At 44.2% G+C, this 15,903-nt stretch overlaps 1 protein-coding gene across 7 annotated transcripts in view; it reads right to left on the bottom strand.

The window, feature by feature from the left end:
- Scaf4 (SR-related CTD associated factor 4) overlaps window positions 1–14,716 on the bottom strand; it is a 63,244-nt gene extending 48,528 nt beyond the window's left edge. For 5 of the 7 annotated variants that reach the window (XM_059277243.1, XM_059277237.1, XM_059277239.1 and 2 more), the window contains exon 1: window positions 14,223–14,716. In XM_059277243.1, coding sequence (XP_059133226.1) covers window positions 14,223–14,252 — 30 coding nt within the window. In that variant the 5' untranslated portion in view covers window positions 14,253–14,716. The remainder of the gene's footprint in view (window positions 1–14,222) is intronic. The other 2 variants (XM_059277238.1, XM_059277241.1) reach the window with 1 other exon arrangement.
- Between the last annotated feature and the right edge of the window lie 1,187 nt (window positions 14,717–15,903).

Raw genomic sequence — 15,903 nt, 5'->3', positions numbered from 1 at the left:
ACAATGTACCCTACAAAGGCCTGAAGCAGCACGCACACCTTGTATTCTGAAGAGCAGACTTTCATTAGTCAACATCAACACGGTAGAAGGGCCGCACTCCTGGGAATCTGGAGCAGAATCCATTTCTTGCTATTTCAGCTCTACTGGCTGACCACGTGCCTATGGTACATGGCCTCTCCCTCTCTGACCCCTGCTTGCCTTGTCTTCCTTCTGTCTCCTGCCACTCTTGGATAAGGACCCTTAGTGATTATACAGGGTCTTCTCAGATAATCCAGGATAATCACTCCACATGGAGACAATTAAACCCCCAATTTTTTGGTACATAAGATAACAGTGTCAGGTTTAAGGACTCACACTGTTGGTACCCATGCAAGAGGTGTAAACAGTGCTCATTCACTCTATTAACATCTGTGATCAACTTAAACTCTCTGATGGTTTTTCACCGACACCTCTAACAGAACTCCATCTTCACAGTGATATGCTGGATTTTTAGTAGTATTTCCAATCTATTTAGGTAGTTTGGAAATCACTTTACTTAAACCAACTTTCATTTCACTTTATACACTCACTTTGGATGCCTTAAACTAAGTCATTCAGTGGTTTTGAATTTAAAAAAGGGAGGGGGCTTATTTCTAGGATGAACTCAAATGATAGTCCTAATGCTATTTATTAAAACTACTTGATATTCTCATCTAACCTCTATTTTTCTAACTGATTCAGATGAAGTCATAGCCAACATCTTTCTGAAAAAATTCTTAAGTAGTCTTCACTTGACAAAACAATTTTTTCTGTTATAAACAGTTAGTGAAAATGTTCTGACTATTGGTAACTAGCAATGGCTAGATATTCCTAAGAGAAACAGAACTAGAAGAAATAAAAATGAACTGGTATAGACTCTACAAATTCTACTCTTGAAATTAAACTATCAAGGAAATGAAAATAATTAAGAAATTACATAGCAGTCTTAATTTTTAAAATATTTATATGTTATGAGTATCATTTGCACGTATCATGTGTATCATGTGTGTCCTAGAACCAGAGTTATGAAAAACTGTGAACAACCATGTGGGTGCTGTGGCTCTAACCCAGGACCTTGGAAAGAATAAATGCTCTTAACCACTGAACCACCTCTCCAGCCTGTCTTAATTTTTAAAAGAAAGGTATGTGCTGGGTGGTGGTGGCGCACGCCTCTAATCCCATCACTCGGGAGGCAAAGCCAGGGGGATCTCTGTGAGTTCAAGGCCAGCCTGGGCTACAGAGATTCAGGACAGGCACCAAAGCTACAGAGAAACCCTGTCTCAAACAAACCAACCAACCAACCAAAAAAGAAAGGTATGTACAGTACATGTTTATGTATGTGTGTGTATGCCACTGAGGCCAGAGGTCAAAGTCAAATGTCCTCCACTGCCTGTTTGGAACAGGATCTCACTGAATTTGGAGGGCATCAACTGTCTGGACCAGCTGACCAGGATTTGTCTCTACCCTCCCAGCACTGGTTTCCAGGATGTGCCGCCACAGCAAGCACTTTAAGCACTGGGCCATCTCCACAGCACCTTAAATATTTCTTAATTCTTAAATTCCTTAAGTACTTTTTCCTTTCTGAGTTTCTTTCAAGAGGTACTCGGCCCAACCTTTCTTTCCCTTAAACTTGAAAATTTTGTTTTTCTCAAATTTACTTCAAATGGAGTTAAGTATACCTACCATTCTTTCCTTTGCTATTATAAAAACTTCAAGATGACAAAAGCACTTTCCCCCTCAAGTCCTGTTATTTCTATTTAAGTACTAAGTTTAAAGAAAGCAAACAAAAGCTCCACCCCAAAAGCACCACCACCCAGGCACGTGTCACGGAGGACTGCCGGATCCCCAGAACCCACGTGGAGGAGCACTCACTCCTGGAGACCGCCCTTTAAGCCCCACAGTGCACACGGTACAAGGAAGGGGAGAATGCTTGCGACAGTCATAGAACAGCCAGTGACAGGCAGGTGCTGGTCTTCCGGTGAGACACGGTATCCAAAGCATCATTTCCACTCTTCCTCCTCTTGTACATTTGACTCCGTCTATCAGATCACTAGTTCACACCAAATCAAAAGCTAAAGCCAACACAACTGTCATGTTTAATAATGTAAACATAAAATGTCACATACATTTCTTAACAAAAGATAACAATCGTTTCTGGAAAAAAATGCTTATCCAGCTAATTATAGCCCAAAGACAACTTCCTGAAACTTACTGCTAGGACAATTAGGTGAAGGGTAGTGTAGAGTACCTCTGAGACAGCATTTCATCTTAGGGCTTAAGTATGTCATTCACCAATGCTATGTTTGAGAAAGTGCTCTTCCTAATGCTGGGGAACCAGAGACTGGGGAAGGCAAGCACAGTAAGGCATGCTGTTCTGGGTGAAAGACAATCCTGTATAGAGCTATCAAGAGCAGGTACAGACAGCAAGCGAGGCCCTATGAGATGGCTCCCCAGTGCTTGCTGCTAAGCCTGGGACTTAGGTCTGACACGCTAGACTCAAGGGTCCTGCAGAGAAGTCCTCTGGCCTCCACATGTGCAGTGGTAACATGCCCCTTCTCTCCATAAATACAAGTCAAAAAATCCAAGAGACAGTGAAATTTAAATACTACAGTGAACTCAATTAACAAAGGAAATATCAATAAATAGTAAACCAATGAACAACTTTACCAAGCAAAACTCAAAGTCTAAATTAAAATGAACTACACTTCTTCATATATCTACGGTACTGAGTCCAGCATAAAGCCAAAAGCTGGTGAGACATAGCGGATGCATTTCAACTCCTCAGAGAAATGGAAGTTATAATAGCAAGAACTGAAAAACAAAACAAAACCCCATAACCTTCTACCCCAAGGCAATAATGGGATACTCTCAAAATCCTCACAATTACTATCCAGAAAAATAAACAATTTCCTGGTACATGGGGAAACAGTGAGACCATGTCTTCAAACAGGAAAAATCCCAATGTAAGTAGAAGGGAAAGAAATACTAAAACACTTTACTTACAATGAACAGGTATAGCATTTAGTACAATTATTTTATTCCCCTTTTCTCTTTTTGAGACAAGGTTTCGCTTTGAATAGAGTCTCAGGAGTTCTGCCTGCCTCAGCCTGAGTGCTGGAGTTAGATATGTGCCACCATGTCTGTTCTCAAATATTATAAATGTGATTAAATGATAAGAAAAGGCCAACTGTAAGCTGAGTGTGGTGGTGCACACCTTTAATCTCAGCAGAGGCAGGCTGATCTCTGTGAATTCAAGGCCAGCCTGGTCTACAAATAGAGTTCCAGGACAAAGAGGGCTATGTACAGAGACCCTGTCTTGAAAAACTAAAATCAATCAATCAATCAATCAATCAATCAATAAAAGGCCAACTATAGAGAGTCATTAGTATCGGGTATGACATGTCCATGGAATAAATTTTATTTGATTGAAGTTAACAGTCTATATTGCTTGCAAATTTTGGAAGGTAGTAGTGCCGGAATACTGAATTTAGTATATATTGCTGGCTATACTTGAAAAATCTTTAATAAAACTTATTTAAATTACAAAAAAAGTTCCTCTTGAATTTTCACCAGGGCTTTGTAGATATAAAATAGTATATTTTTTTATTGACATCTGTCCATTAAAGGAAGGATTCTTTTGATTACTAATAACTTATTTTCACGTAAATTCTATTTCCTGGTGTCAAATCCTTTGAAGCCTAAATGTTTAAACCAAACCTTTCCCAATTGCTTAGAACAAGGTATGTAGACAAGCCTATCATAAACAGAAAAACAGTTAAACTACCAAAAGGGTAAGTTTTTAAACTGCTCCTTCATAGTTTCCATGAGCCATAGTGTCCTGAGTTCTTCTTTTGCTCCCTTCTCTGTTCTTGGTACTGGGGACCACCCTGGGGCCTCCACGCTTGTCAAGTGCTCTCCCCTGAGATCCCGCCAACCCAAGCTCCTCAGTGTGCTGTAAAGAGCACACTTCCCCACCGACTTCCTCATAAAGCCTACTCCTCAGATTTCTCCAAGTTTCAAACCAGATACTTTTACAAGCAAAGTTACACATAATATTCTTAAATTCAAGTGTCAAGAAACCCTCTTCCCTAAATTTCTTTCCACTTATCACATTTTCCCACAAATGCATTAAATTTTCCAATTCCAGACCTTAGAGAAACATTTTACAAAAAAACCCTCATGTAAATGTAACAATTAGTTAATATTAAAAACCATTTTAGCTTAACTACATGTATTTCTACATGCATTAACATTATAGTAATATAACAAGCAATGTTCATTTGCTTTATCCCTACTCTCTAAATCATTACCAACTCAAAATTCTGTTACTTACTGCTGAAAGAAGAAATTTTCAAAGTAATTTCTGATGATTTGTCCTAAACTATACCCCAACGTAGGCTTCATTTTGGAGAACCTACCCTACAATTTCCAAAATTCTATCCCGCATTCAGTTTTTTCACTTCAGAACCAACGGCCACTTCCCTCACCAGGGTCTTTTAAGCATTCAGCTCCAGTTTCCAATACCAGGCCTTTTCCATTCCTTACCTCCATTTTGATTCACCGAACTGCAGCCAACCCCAAACTCCTTTTCACTTGCTCAAGAAATGGGCCAGAAGGTGATTCTAATATGTACGGGGCTGGCAGGATGGTTAAGTAGGTAAAGGTGTTCTGGCCTCCACATGAATACTGTGGTACCTGTGCACACCCACCACACAGAGTACTAATTTCTCAGAATATCCATGTTTTAGCCATTGCTCTACTTACAAATATTTAACACTGGCTATAGCACCTGGCTGTTATTTAAGGAGCAAACACTCCTGTTTTTCCTTGAATTGTCTCCTCCGGTAACTTCTTATAATTGTCAAAAACAAAGACACCCTTTGAACAAACTTTAGATTCAGAATCAACAAAATAATTTACAAAGCCCTGTGGTCAGCTAACTGATACTGTTTTCAACCTGACAGAAAACCAGATCAAGCAAGAAAACAGTGAAATGGAATGTTATAATGTTACATTTTTGAGTTTTTAAAGTTTTCAAATATAATTTATAGAATAAAACTGCATTCTATAAAAACGTACAATCCACTGGTGTTTAGCATACTGGACAACTAACTGTGGGCCTTTCTACAAATCTGGACAGCCACAACGGTGGTGCACTCCTGGTTCCCCAGCACTTCAGGGCAGAGCCAGTATTGCTGCAAGCTCAGAAACAGTCTAGGCTACAGTGTTACACGCCAGCCAGAACTGCAAAGAGCCTGTCTCAGGAAAGGGGAAAAAGATGTGCGCATATCCTTTCTAAAGTGGACTCACTACTACTCGGCAACTCCTAGGAATCAGGTGACATACACACACCTTTTAAAAAGTGTGTGGGATGGCCTGAAGAGATGGCTCAGCAGTTAAGAGCACTGGCTGTTCTTGCAGAGGACCCAAGTTCAATTCTCAGTGCCCACAAGGTGGCTCCCGCTGTCTGCAACTCCAGTCCCAGGGGATCTGACACTTCTTTGGTCTTCCACACAAGCTGCAGCACTGCATGCAGCCGGCCGGCAATCACCCACACCAACCATCAAACAAATGAAGCACAGTGGGCATATATGTGGAGGTCAGAGGTCAATAATACATGTCTTCCTCTATTGCCTTCCCCCTTACTTCTCGAGACCGTCGTCCGTGCCTCTCACTGAACCTGGAGCTCACCCGTTCAGCAAGGCTGGCTATCTAGAAAGCTTCAGAAATCCTTATGCCCCCATCTTCCCAGTGCTAGGGTTACAGGCATGTACTGCCAAACCCAGTTTTTTGTGTGGGTCCCGGGATCCACATTCAGGTCCTTAAGCTTATTTAGCAAACACTTTACCAAGTCAGCCATCTCTTCAGCCCAGGCACTAATTTTTTAAAAAAGTATCGTTTCTTAAAGAGTTATATGGCTAAATGGTAAAAAGCACTTACTGCTCTTGCAGAGGAACCAGGGTCAGTTCCCAGTATGCATATGGTGGCTCACAGCCATCCGTAACTCCAAGTCTAGGAAATCTAACATCCCTTTCAGGCCTCTGCCAGTACTGTGCACATGGTGCACATATATACATGCAGGCAAAATACATATAAAATAAAATCTATAAAAGACTTAAAGACATGTTACAGTAATTATATAGCTATACTCTATATAGGTAGGATTTCATAATTTTGCTTCAGCTAAAACTTAATGCTGGGCCGGGCGGTGGTGGCGCACGCCTTTAATCCCAGCACTTGGGAGGCAGAGCCAGGTGGATCTCTGTGAGTTCGAGGCCAGCCTGGGCTACCAAGTGAGTTCCAGGAAAGGCGCAAAGCTACATAGAGAAACCCTGTCTTGAAAAAAAAAAAAAAAAACTTAATGCTGACCAAGAACAAGAAAAAGACAAAATAGAAACCTCATGATAAAGCACAGGAAGACACTTGAGGTCTGTCTTTCAGAGGGCGAGGACAGACTACAAAGTTCGTCAATTCCTGCTCTAACACGATAGCATACTTTAGAGAGGGGCAAAGACACCAGTAGAATAGGAAGGGATAAACTGGAACAGGTCTAAACACAATAAAATTTTGCTTGTTCTTTTTCGTGCCATTAAGCATTTGCAATAATAAATATCAGGAATAAAATATCCCCCCTCACCCTAGTATCTTGTTCATGGAGACTTATAAGTCTTACAGACTAGTGCAGTGGCTACTGCTGAGATTAATCAATACTTCAATGCCTACAGTAAGAATCCACTGAGTGCAAATTCATCAGCAAATACCCACTTCCCCACCTCAAGCTGCCAGTTCGAATATATGCGCTCATGTTCAAAGTAAGAGGATAGAGAATTGAGGTTTCCTCGGGTTCAGTGTCTCCAGTCTTGTGATACACCTGTGTATATTCATGTGCTTGAACAATATATTCAAACTATGCCGGTTATGTCTCCTCCCGGCCAAGATTATGTTTCTAATATATTTTCAAAGAGCCAGATTTAGCTTTGAACAAATGTATAGTAAGTGAATATGAAGCTTTAAAACTAAAAGCTCATGAACAAAAATTATGCAGAATGTCATTACTAAATGACAAACAGTAAGCAGGAATTTATACAGAAGTTTATGGTGGTTAATAAACACAGTAGAAACAGACATCGGCTTTTGGGGTGAAAAATCATTAAAAAAATCAATGTGTATGATATGTGGGAGCATAGGTGGAGGCTAGACAAAAACTCTTTTCACCTTTACGTAGGCTCCGGGGATTCAACCAGGTGACCAGACACTCAGAGCAAGTCCTTCCACTTGCTGAGCCATCCCGCAGACGCCAGTTAGGGTCGCTTTTTGACTAAGATGACAACTGACACTAAAATCAATGCTGCACACATAAACGACGTTAGAACTATTCAATCTTATTGTCAAGTAGGCTTTTTACAAATTTCTACCAAACAACCAGGACTTCCTGCATTTCATGTACAACTTTGTAATTAAAAGGAACAATTTTTTTCTTTAATTAAGAGTATAAGTATATTTCGAGGCCAGCCTGGGCTACCAAGTGAGTTCCAGGAAAGGCGCAAAGCTACACAGAGAAACCCTGTCTCGAAAAACAAACAAACAAACAAACAAAAAGAGTATAAGTATATAAGATAAATCTAGTCATTTGTCTACCGAACAAAAATATGTGAAGATTTAAGTTTAGTAGCCACTGATAAAACAAGCTTAAAACCTGAAGAGATTAGCATACTACTATACTATATATTATCAGGTTTTACTACTCCAAAAAGACTTGTTAGGCACTACCCAATCACTTTCCACTGATACTTACCTGTAATTGGTATGATTCTATGTATGTGTATAAAGTCCAAATTTCATTTCTTTTTCTCTTCGAGACAGAGTTTCTCTGTGTAGCCCTAGTTGTCCTGGAACTCACTTTGTAGACCAGGCTGGCCTCGGACTCAAGATCCACTTGCCTCTGTCTCCCGACCAAGTGCTGGAATTACAGGCATGCGCCACTACCGCCCAGCCAAATTTCTTCTCTGGCCATTTTTACCCAATTATCTATTATGCCTGAAAATAATTTTGTGGAAGTGGGGAAAAAACCTGCACCGAGTGTCAACTATTCTGCCCATCTAGGGTCTGTTTCAGTTGGGATTACTGATTATATGGATTTCTACCATGATAATTCCAATTATCCAAATACAATTGAGAACTTTCGACAGGTTAACTGGATGGCTGTCCACTTTTATTGAGTCTACTCATCCCTGATTAAAAAAAACAAACAAACAAAAAACAACAACAACAACAACAACAAAAAACCCCTAGTTTCTAATTCTTAACTGCTTCCCTGAGTTTCACTGGTTTTCAGATTAATTAGTGCTACGTGGTAAGGTAAATACACATACCAGTAAGAGCTGTAACTATAAAGCAAGGAATGTAATCAACAAGCCACACGAATGTTGAACACAACGAGCATAGTCAGGGCATGTAATAAACCGTTATCAAGGTATATTTAAGACTGAGATTTAGATGGGTACAGACCCACAATTTGTTTCTGGCCTTCAACAAACAAAACCACCATTTTGCCATCTTTCTACCATTAGGTATAGATTATCCCCAATTCTGTTTCATCTTTAAAAACCAAACATTTCTATTACTCTTAAATTTATCTCTAAATCAATTTATTACTTATGTAGGTAACTTTTTCTACAGCAAAATACTTAACAAAAATGTTAAAGAGTAACGTATTTTTACCAAAACCATTAGAGTTAAGTGCTGTCGGAATGCTCTGAAAAGCACCTTTCCTTCAGTTAGTGTATAAAGAGAATGAGAGCTGGGGAGAGAACAAGACTGTAACTAACAGGACCCAAACCCTCCTGGATAACAGCATCCCACAGTCAAGTGCAATAACAAACTGCTAACAGAAGAGCACCGTATCCCTTCCATACAATAACAGTTTGAGTCCCCTTTCCACTCAGATCTCTCAGAAAAGAATGATTAAAAAACAACAACAAAAAATGATGACCATTGCAGGTTAAAATACAGGAACAGCCTTGTCAGAGATCTCAATTCCACTGACCAATCATGACTAGTGAGGAGAGGCAGGCAGCAAGCTCCCTACTTCCTTCAATCCCCAGGGAAGCGCTCAGTGAAGACTGACGGTACAACATCAGTTCACGACACAGTCGCAGCTGACTCGGTCTCATTTTAGAGAGTATTAAACTATTCCTATCTTCCCTTCACTGCAGAGCAGCACTGCATGCAGTGCTGAAACTCTCAGAAAGCCCTTTCCACGGTCTCAGTTCAAACCCACATTCCTTTTCACCTATTACTCACAAGCACCCAACAGTGTTTTCCAGAGGCTGTTGCTGCATGAAAGGTTTTCCTCCATAATATAGTTTCAGTTTAAATTTCTTTACATACAGAAATGGTTTGCTGTGTCCTTAACATTTATGAGTCTAAAGGTGTCAAAACGAAAAGTGAGCACAACTGTCAGAGTGGATGTGCACAGGAACACATTTGACAAAGTTTATTGCAGTTTATCAGCAAAAATGAATTCTCTGTAGAATGCATTTATGAGCATGTTTAACAAAATGCACAATAAGCAATGTATGTACAAACATAGACTCCATCTTTATTGTTCACAGGCCTCAGATTCCATCATCATTTGAATCTCTCTGCTGGAAGTAATAGCTTGGGTGAAGACAAAGAGACTTTTTAAAATTAAAAATAACTCGTATTTTCATTTACAAATTGTTTCCTTTCTTTTCTTTCCTTTTTTTTTTTTTTTTTTTTTTTTTTGGTTTTTTGAGACAGGGTTTCTCTGTGCAGCTTTGCACCTTTCCTGGATCTCGCTCTGTAGACCAGGCTGGCCTTGAACTCACAAAGATCTGCCTGCCTCTGCCTCCCGAGTGCTGGGATTAAAGGTGTGTGCCACCACCGCCCGGTTAAAAATTGTTTTCTAAATTATTTTCATATTTTAAAGATCTTAAAACTATAGATAAATGGGAAGGTCAGAATATGTTCTTTTAAACCCTAAGAATATAATTAAAGGATAAAAAAATCTGCAACTTTCCACTTCCCTAGTGTTGAGATCAAAGGTGTGCACTACCATCGCCTGGCTAAAATTTCTGTAACCTTTATTCATTCCACAAACTTCAACACAATTTTAAAATTTTCACCCCAAGGAAAACCAGGTAGCAGAGCACAAAGTACTGGCCATAGGGGGCCTGCCTCATTCCATCTTTTTCAAGACTTATCAGTGCGTCCTTGAGAGACTAAAGCATAAAGCACGCAAACCCCAAGTTAATGAGTGCCTGAGTAACTTCTTTCCTTCTTTACCGTCTATGTCGAGACAGACTTCCCTGACACCATTCTCAATCTGACCTTTTCCTTTTATTGCCCATCTTCCTTCCCTTGCTGCCTTAAACTCACCCTTCCATAGCCCTTCCCTGAATATGCTCAATTCTCCTTTAAAGTTTACTTCATGTATATTGACACTCTGTCTGTCAGGCACCAGAGGAGGGCATCACATTCCCTGGAACTCTGCTCTAGTGGGTTCTGGGAACCCAACTAGGGTCCTCCGGAAGAGCAGCCAGCACTCCTAACGAGAGTAATCAATCTCTCCAGCCCTGAAGGCCCTCCTTTTATCTAATAGAGACTAGGGTCTATGACATACTACCCCAAGTGCCCCATCTCATCTGACAGAGCCCACCTCTTACCAAGACTAAAATCTTATGGTGCAGCATGCATAAACACATATCCCACCACTCAGCAGTTCTAGTACACTGTTAGCCTCTCTCCTTTCCCATCACCCACAAAGCAGCCGTTCCCTCTAGTCGCTCAAAACCAAACCAAAGATTACATTTGATCTCTTATTTCCTTATCCATTCAACCCTAAACTTCAAATTCTATTACCCTAAAAGGTTCAGTAACCATAAGTTTTTAATCTGTTGGCCACTCCCTTGGTATTCTCCAAAGCCTATCAATTAAGCAGCGAGATCTACATTCAAACCCTGGCTCTGCCATTAGTTTAGAAATGTGCCCTTGGCTGAACTATTATTCTTTGAAAATCAGCCGCTCTGAGGCCAGCCTGGTCTACAAAGCAAGTTCCAGGACAGTCAGGGCTATTACACAGAGAAATTCGGAAAGGAGGGAGGGAGGGAAGGAAGGAAAGGAAAAAAGAAAGAAAAAAAATCAGTCTCTCTCTATGTAACTGGAAGTCTGTAGGAATATGTATCTGTTAAACTAGACATATATAAAAAGTGCCTGACGCTGGGCGGTGGTGGCGCACGCCTTTAATCCCAGCACTCGGGAGGCAGAGCCAGGCGGATCTCTGTGAGTTCGAGGCCAGCCTGGTCTCCAAAGCGAGTTCCAGGAAAGGCGCAAAGCTACACAGAGAAACCCTGTCTCGAAAAACCAAAAAGTGCCTGACAAACCAAATATGCTATAGTAGGTATTTCCTTTCTCTCCCCTGCACCCTGGAATTTTCACCAGCACCCATATGAGAGTGACTCTGTCCCTGTTTTGGCTACTTTTAAATACTACATGCCCGATTGCTTGCCAAAAATATCCACATGACTATTCCACACAACAGCAACTTCACCTATTTCAAAACCAAATACATTTTCTACTCCACTAAACATACTTTTGAAGACTGACTTGTATTGATGGCACCATCACTATCTTGGCATACAGAATACAATGTCAAAAGGTGTTTATAGAAATACCAGACACCACGGTCCATGAATTCCTTTGCCCACATCCTTCCATGCCTCTCCTGAACTCTACCTGCCTCTCACAGACCACACCACTACAAGCTAAACACAATCTTGCTATTGTACTACTTACTTAAAGCCTTCAACGTTTCCCCACAGCCTAAAAATGAAATTCAAATACATTACACATGAAACACCACCCTCCAAACTACCATCCTCACTTCCCAAGAGCTCCCAGTTAAACCACTATTCACTTCTCAGTCCTGCTGCCTCTCAAACTACTGTCTCTTACCGTCTCTGAAATCCCAAAGCGACACCTCATGGGCACGCAGAACACACAGAGCTCAAAGGAAAAAGTTTTTTTTTCATTGGTTAAAGTTCTAACAGATAGACCCCTAAGTGACAAAGATTTTCCCCAGTATTAAGGACATAGCTGAACAACCGAACAGTCAAGTATTTTTATAACAACACTAGATTTGGGCACTCCAATGTTCCAAGGACCTAACAGCAATGTTTTCTGAAGAGGGAGAAATAAGAGAATAAGCACTACAATCAAGCAGGCACAAGAACATAGGCTTTAATTTGCAATTTAGCAGAAAGAGTTGGCAATGGAAACATACGCCTAACAAATTTAACTTCAAGTTCATAAAGACAAGGAATAAAAAGAAAATGAACATGAGAATAATGCTCACTGTGCCATTTAAAAGTCAGAATACCATTTCCCCTTCTCAAAGAGTCAAGCTTCCTAAGTTTGGTATTTCAAAGCAATGACTGATTGCAGTTTCACACTATATTTCCTTATCCATTCTAAGCTTCAAATTCTATTATCCTTACAAGGTTCGTTGGCCTTACAAAGCCTAACTAAGTGGAGAGGTTAATACTGGATACGTTAACAAAGTACTTGATATCGCCTTCCACAGTAACTTAAATCAGATTAAATATTCCTGGCCTTCAAAAGTACACTAAAGATCCTCCTTGTTCACTAAGAACACCCAAGTTAATTTCCATCTTGAGAGGTGTCCCTGAAACCTTAACGACTGCAACATTTGTGTAAGCTCCATCTATTCAAGAACAGTTTGCCAGGCACCTGCTACAATGGGGGAGGGGCTAGGGAAAAGACCGGAACCCTGCCCTCCAAGAGTCAAACATCTCAGGCAACTCTACAAAATCAACGTTGAACTCTGGAAGGAATATCTGGAGCGTTATTACCAATTTTCTGGGAGCCCAAATTCCGGAAATACTGTTTTCCTATTTTGAAAATCACCCCTCGTGAACTTTTTCATTTCACTTTCTACTACCAGGTACAACTGTGCAGTCTGTGAAGACATGTACTTGTCAGCTGAAGTACTGCGGGAAGGGGAAGGGTGATCTGTACAGCAATAAATATTCTCAACTGCAGGGTTAACTGGAGGGTCCCCTATTATGGCACTACAAATAGAAAGGGTAGTAACACCCTAATCCTACTGCAAGTTGAGCCACAGAAATCTTATCGTGAGATGGAGCAAGTTCTGACACCACATCAACACATGTCAAACTATGACATCAGATTTCTTCAGTGCTGGTTTATCGTTAATATTTAAAACGGGAAACATAATCCAACTCAATCCACAATAACTTCCAGTCTGTAACTGCGTTTTAAAGCATCAATGGTCGTCTCCTCCTCCCAAATCCATTCAGATAAATAAGATGGTATGGACTTTATGCTCCAAAAGCAGCACCTGGAAGGATCAGAGATACAACTAGAGAGCTTTAAGGCGGCAGGTAGCTTTGTTCCCGGTTTGGGGAGGTTTTCACATGTAAATGTTCCCGAAGAAGGGAGCTGAGGATTAAGTACTCGGGGAGGAGGGTGCGAGAGTGAGCAAGTGGAGACTCACGCAGCCTTTCTAGCGGACTAAGGCGGGGCAAATACTCTGCTCTCCCATTCAACTTTTTAGGTGTCACGTTGTTAAGAAAGGGTACGTTCCACACTCGAAAGGCTAAGGAACTACCTCTCTGTGTTTATGCGTGAGCCTGTCAATCCAGGAGGCAGGAGGAGGGTAGACACCCTCTCTATCTAACTCTCCGCCAACCGGGATCAGAGTCCAGCGGGCGACGCGCCGCCGGCCTGAGCAACAGGAGAGCCCAGGCGACGGCCGCGACGGCCCCCCGACCCGCGGGAACTCCCGCCCCTAAGTCCGCCCGCCTGCCCGCCTGCCCGCCTGCCCGCCCGCCCGCGCTCCGCGGCAACCCCTGGCGGGATCTCCGCCCCACCAAGCCGAAAAACGGCCCGGGAGCACAAGGGCCACGTTGGAGGAGCCGGAGCCGGCGCAGGCCGGAAGGGGGCGAAGGGGGCATGGCGGGGGAGGGGCGAGGGGGTCAGCCCCCGGCGGTGGCCGCGACCTCTCCTCGGCTTCAGGCCCGCCGCCCCGGAACCCGGGACAGGAAGCGTCCCCGCCCCGACTCGGTGCCCGAAAAGCCCTCGGGCAGCGGGAGAAGCGGCCCGGCTGGCCCGCGGCAAGCCCTGCCCCGAGCACCCCTCACCTCTTGGTTGAAGGCGTTGACGGCGTCCATGTTCGCGTTGCGGCGGCGGCGGCGGCGGCTGCTCCGGGCCCGCCGGTCACATAGACCTCGCGCCGCGGCGGAGCAGGGCCGGGAACCGGCAGGGCCTGGGGCGTGGGGGGTGGGGGGAAGGAGAGGGAGACGGGAGGCGACGAGCGGCGGCGGCCGAGGCCGAGCAGGAAGGGGCTGCGGCCGAGGCGGCGGGGCTGGGCCGGTCGAGCGCAGTCAGAGGCGGCGGGCCCCTGCTCAGTCCCGTGCGCTGGCGGAGGGACGGGAGGCGGCGGCGGCAGCGCGGGGCTCCAACATGTCCGTTTGGCGGTGGCGGCTGCGCTCTGCGTCGCGCTGACACGGCCCCCCGCGCCCTCACGCACTGGCCCACACTGGCCCGGCCGGCTAGCGGGCGGGCCTCTCTGTCTCCCTCCTCTCTCTCGCCAGCAGGATGGCGGCAGCGACCGGAGTGCACGCCGCGCGGGGCACCCTGGGACAGCTCGGGCCTCCGAGCTCTTCCTGCGCACGGCCCCGCCCCGCGCGCGCTCGGCCCCGCCCACGCCCCGCCCACACCGCGCGCCGGGCCACCAGCGTGTGACGGCGCTACGCCGCCGAGCGCTTTCCCGCCGGCAGAGCGCCGATCTCTAGGGCGCACGGTCCAGACGCGGGCTCCTGGGGGTGCATTGTGGTGCCATCGTGCCCCAGGCAGGACTTCGCCCCATTGCTACGGCAAACAAAGCGCGGAGGGCGAGCGCGTGCAGGCTCCTAAGCTCCCTGCTGCGACCTCACCCCTGCGGAACTGCGCCCACCCAACTGCATGGGTTACGCCTGTGCGCCCGCAAGGACACCCATGCGGACCTGGAGGAAGCCCGGAGCAGCCTCCGAGGCCTGAGCTCCCGAACCCTGACGCTAATTTTCCAAAAGCAGATTGTTTCGTTCTCGGTAGAAGCGCTGCTCTGATCCACTTTCCTAGAGTTCTCACTACCTGCCGCACGCTGCTACCGTTGTTGGTAGCGTGTGTGAAAAATGAAAGTTTTTCTGCTGCAGAGACCTCACTTTAGTGGAGAGGGTAAGCACTTGAGCGCCTGATTATAACAGTAAGAGGACCTGAGTCGTCGGACTGGAAGTTCGGGAAGACTTCCCGGAGAAAATGACAATCAAGCTAAAAGAATTAAGAGAAAGAAGGGACCCTCTGGGCCATGCTCATTGTGCTGTTAACTTCTCCCTGGAGCATAACCTACTGGAATTTAGGGAAAGCAGCGGGCGCTACTCAGACCCGGTCCTAACAGAGTTAGGATTTTTGTTCCCAACCAGTCTTTTAAGAGGAGGTTGGCAGCGTGCAAAATATGCGCTCAGAAAGGTGTGAAAGAAAGTCGGGTCAGGGGCAGCATGGCTTCAGGCCCTGGGCATGATGAGGCTGAAGGTCTCAGGCAGTGGGGGAAGGACATACTTAGGAAGTGGGGGCAGGGCCAGAATGGCGTTCAGGAGGGATGGTGTCAAGGAGGATGCACAATGCTTCTTGAAGGGCATGCATGGGTGGTGGGTTTGGGTCAACTTGGTAGTTACAGAAGGGAATGAGTTTGAAGGAGTAATGATTAACTTTCCGTGTGCCAGGGTCTACAAGACATGCGAGGCTGTTATTTAATCACCGTGCCAAGGTTCTGTGCCAGTGCCT

This window comes from Peromyscus eremicus, chromosome 12 (genome assembly GCF_949786415.1).
Source record: "Peromyscus eremicus chromosome 12, PerEre_H2_v1, whole genome shotgun sequence".
NCBI lineage: Eukaryota > Metazoa > Chordata > Mammalia > Rodentia > Cricetidae > Peromyscus > Peromyscus eremicus.
The sequence above is the reverse complement of the archived record's forward strand: the minus strand, read 5'-3'. Positions and strand labels throughout refer to the sequence as shown.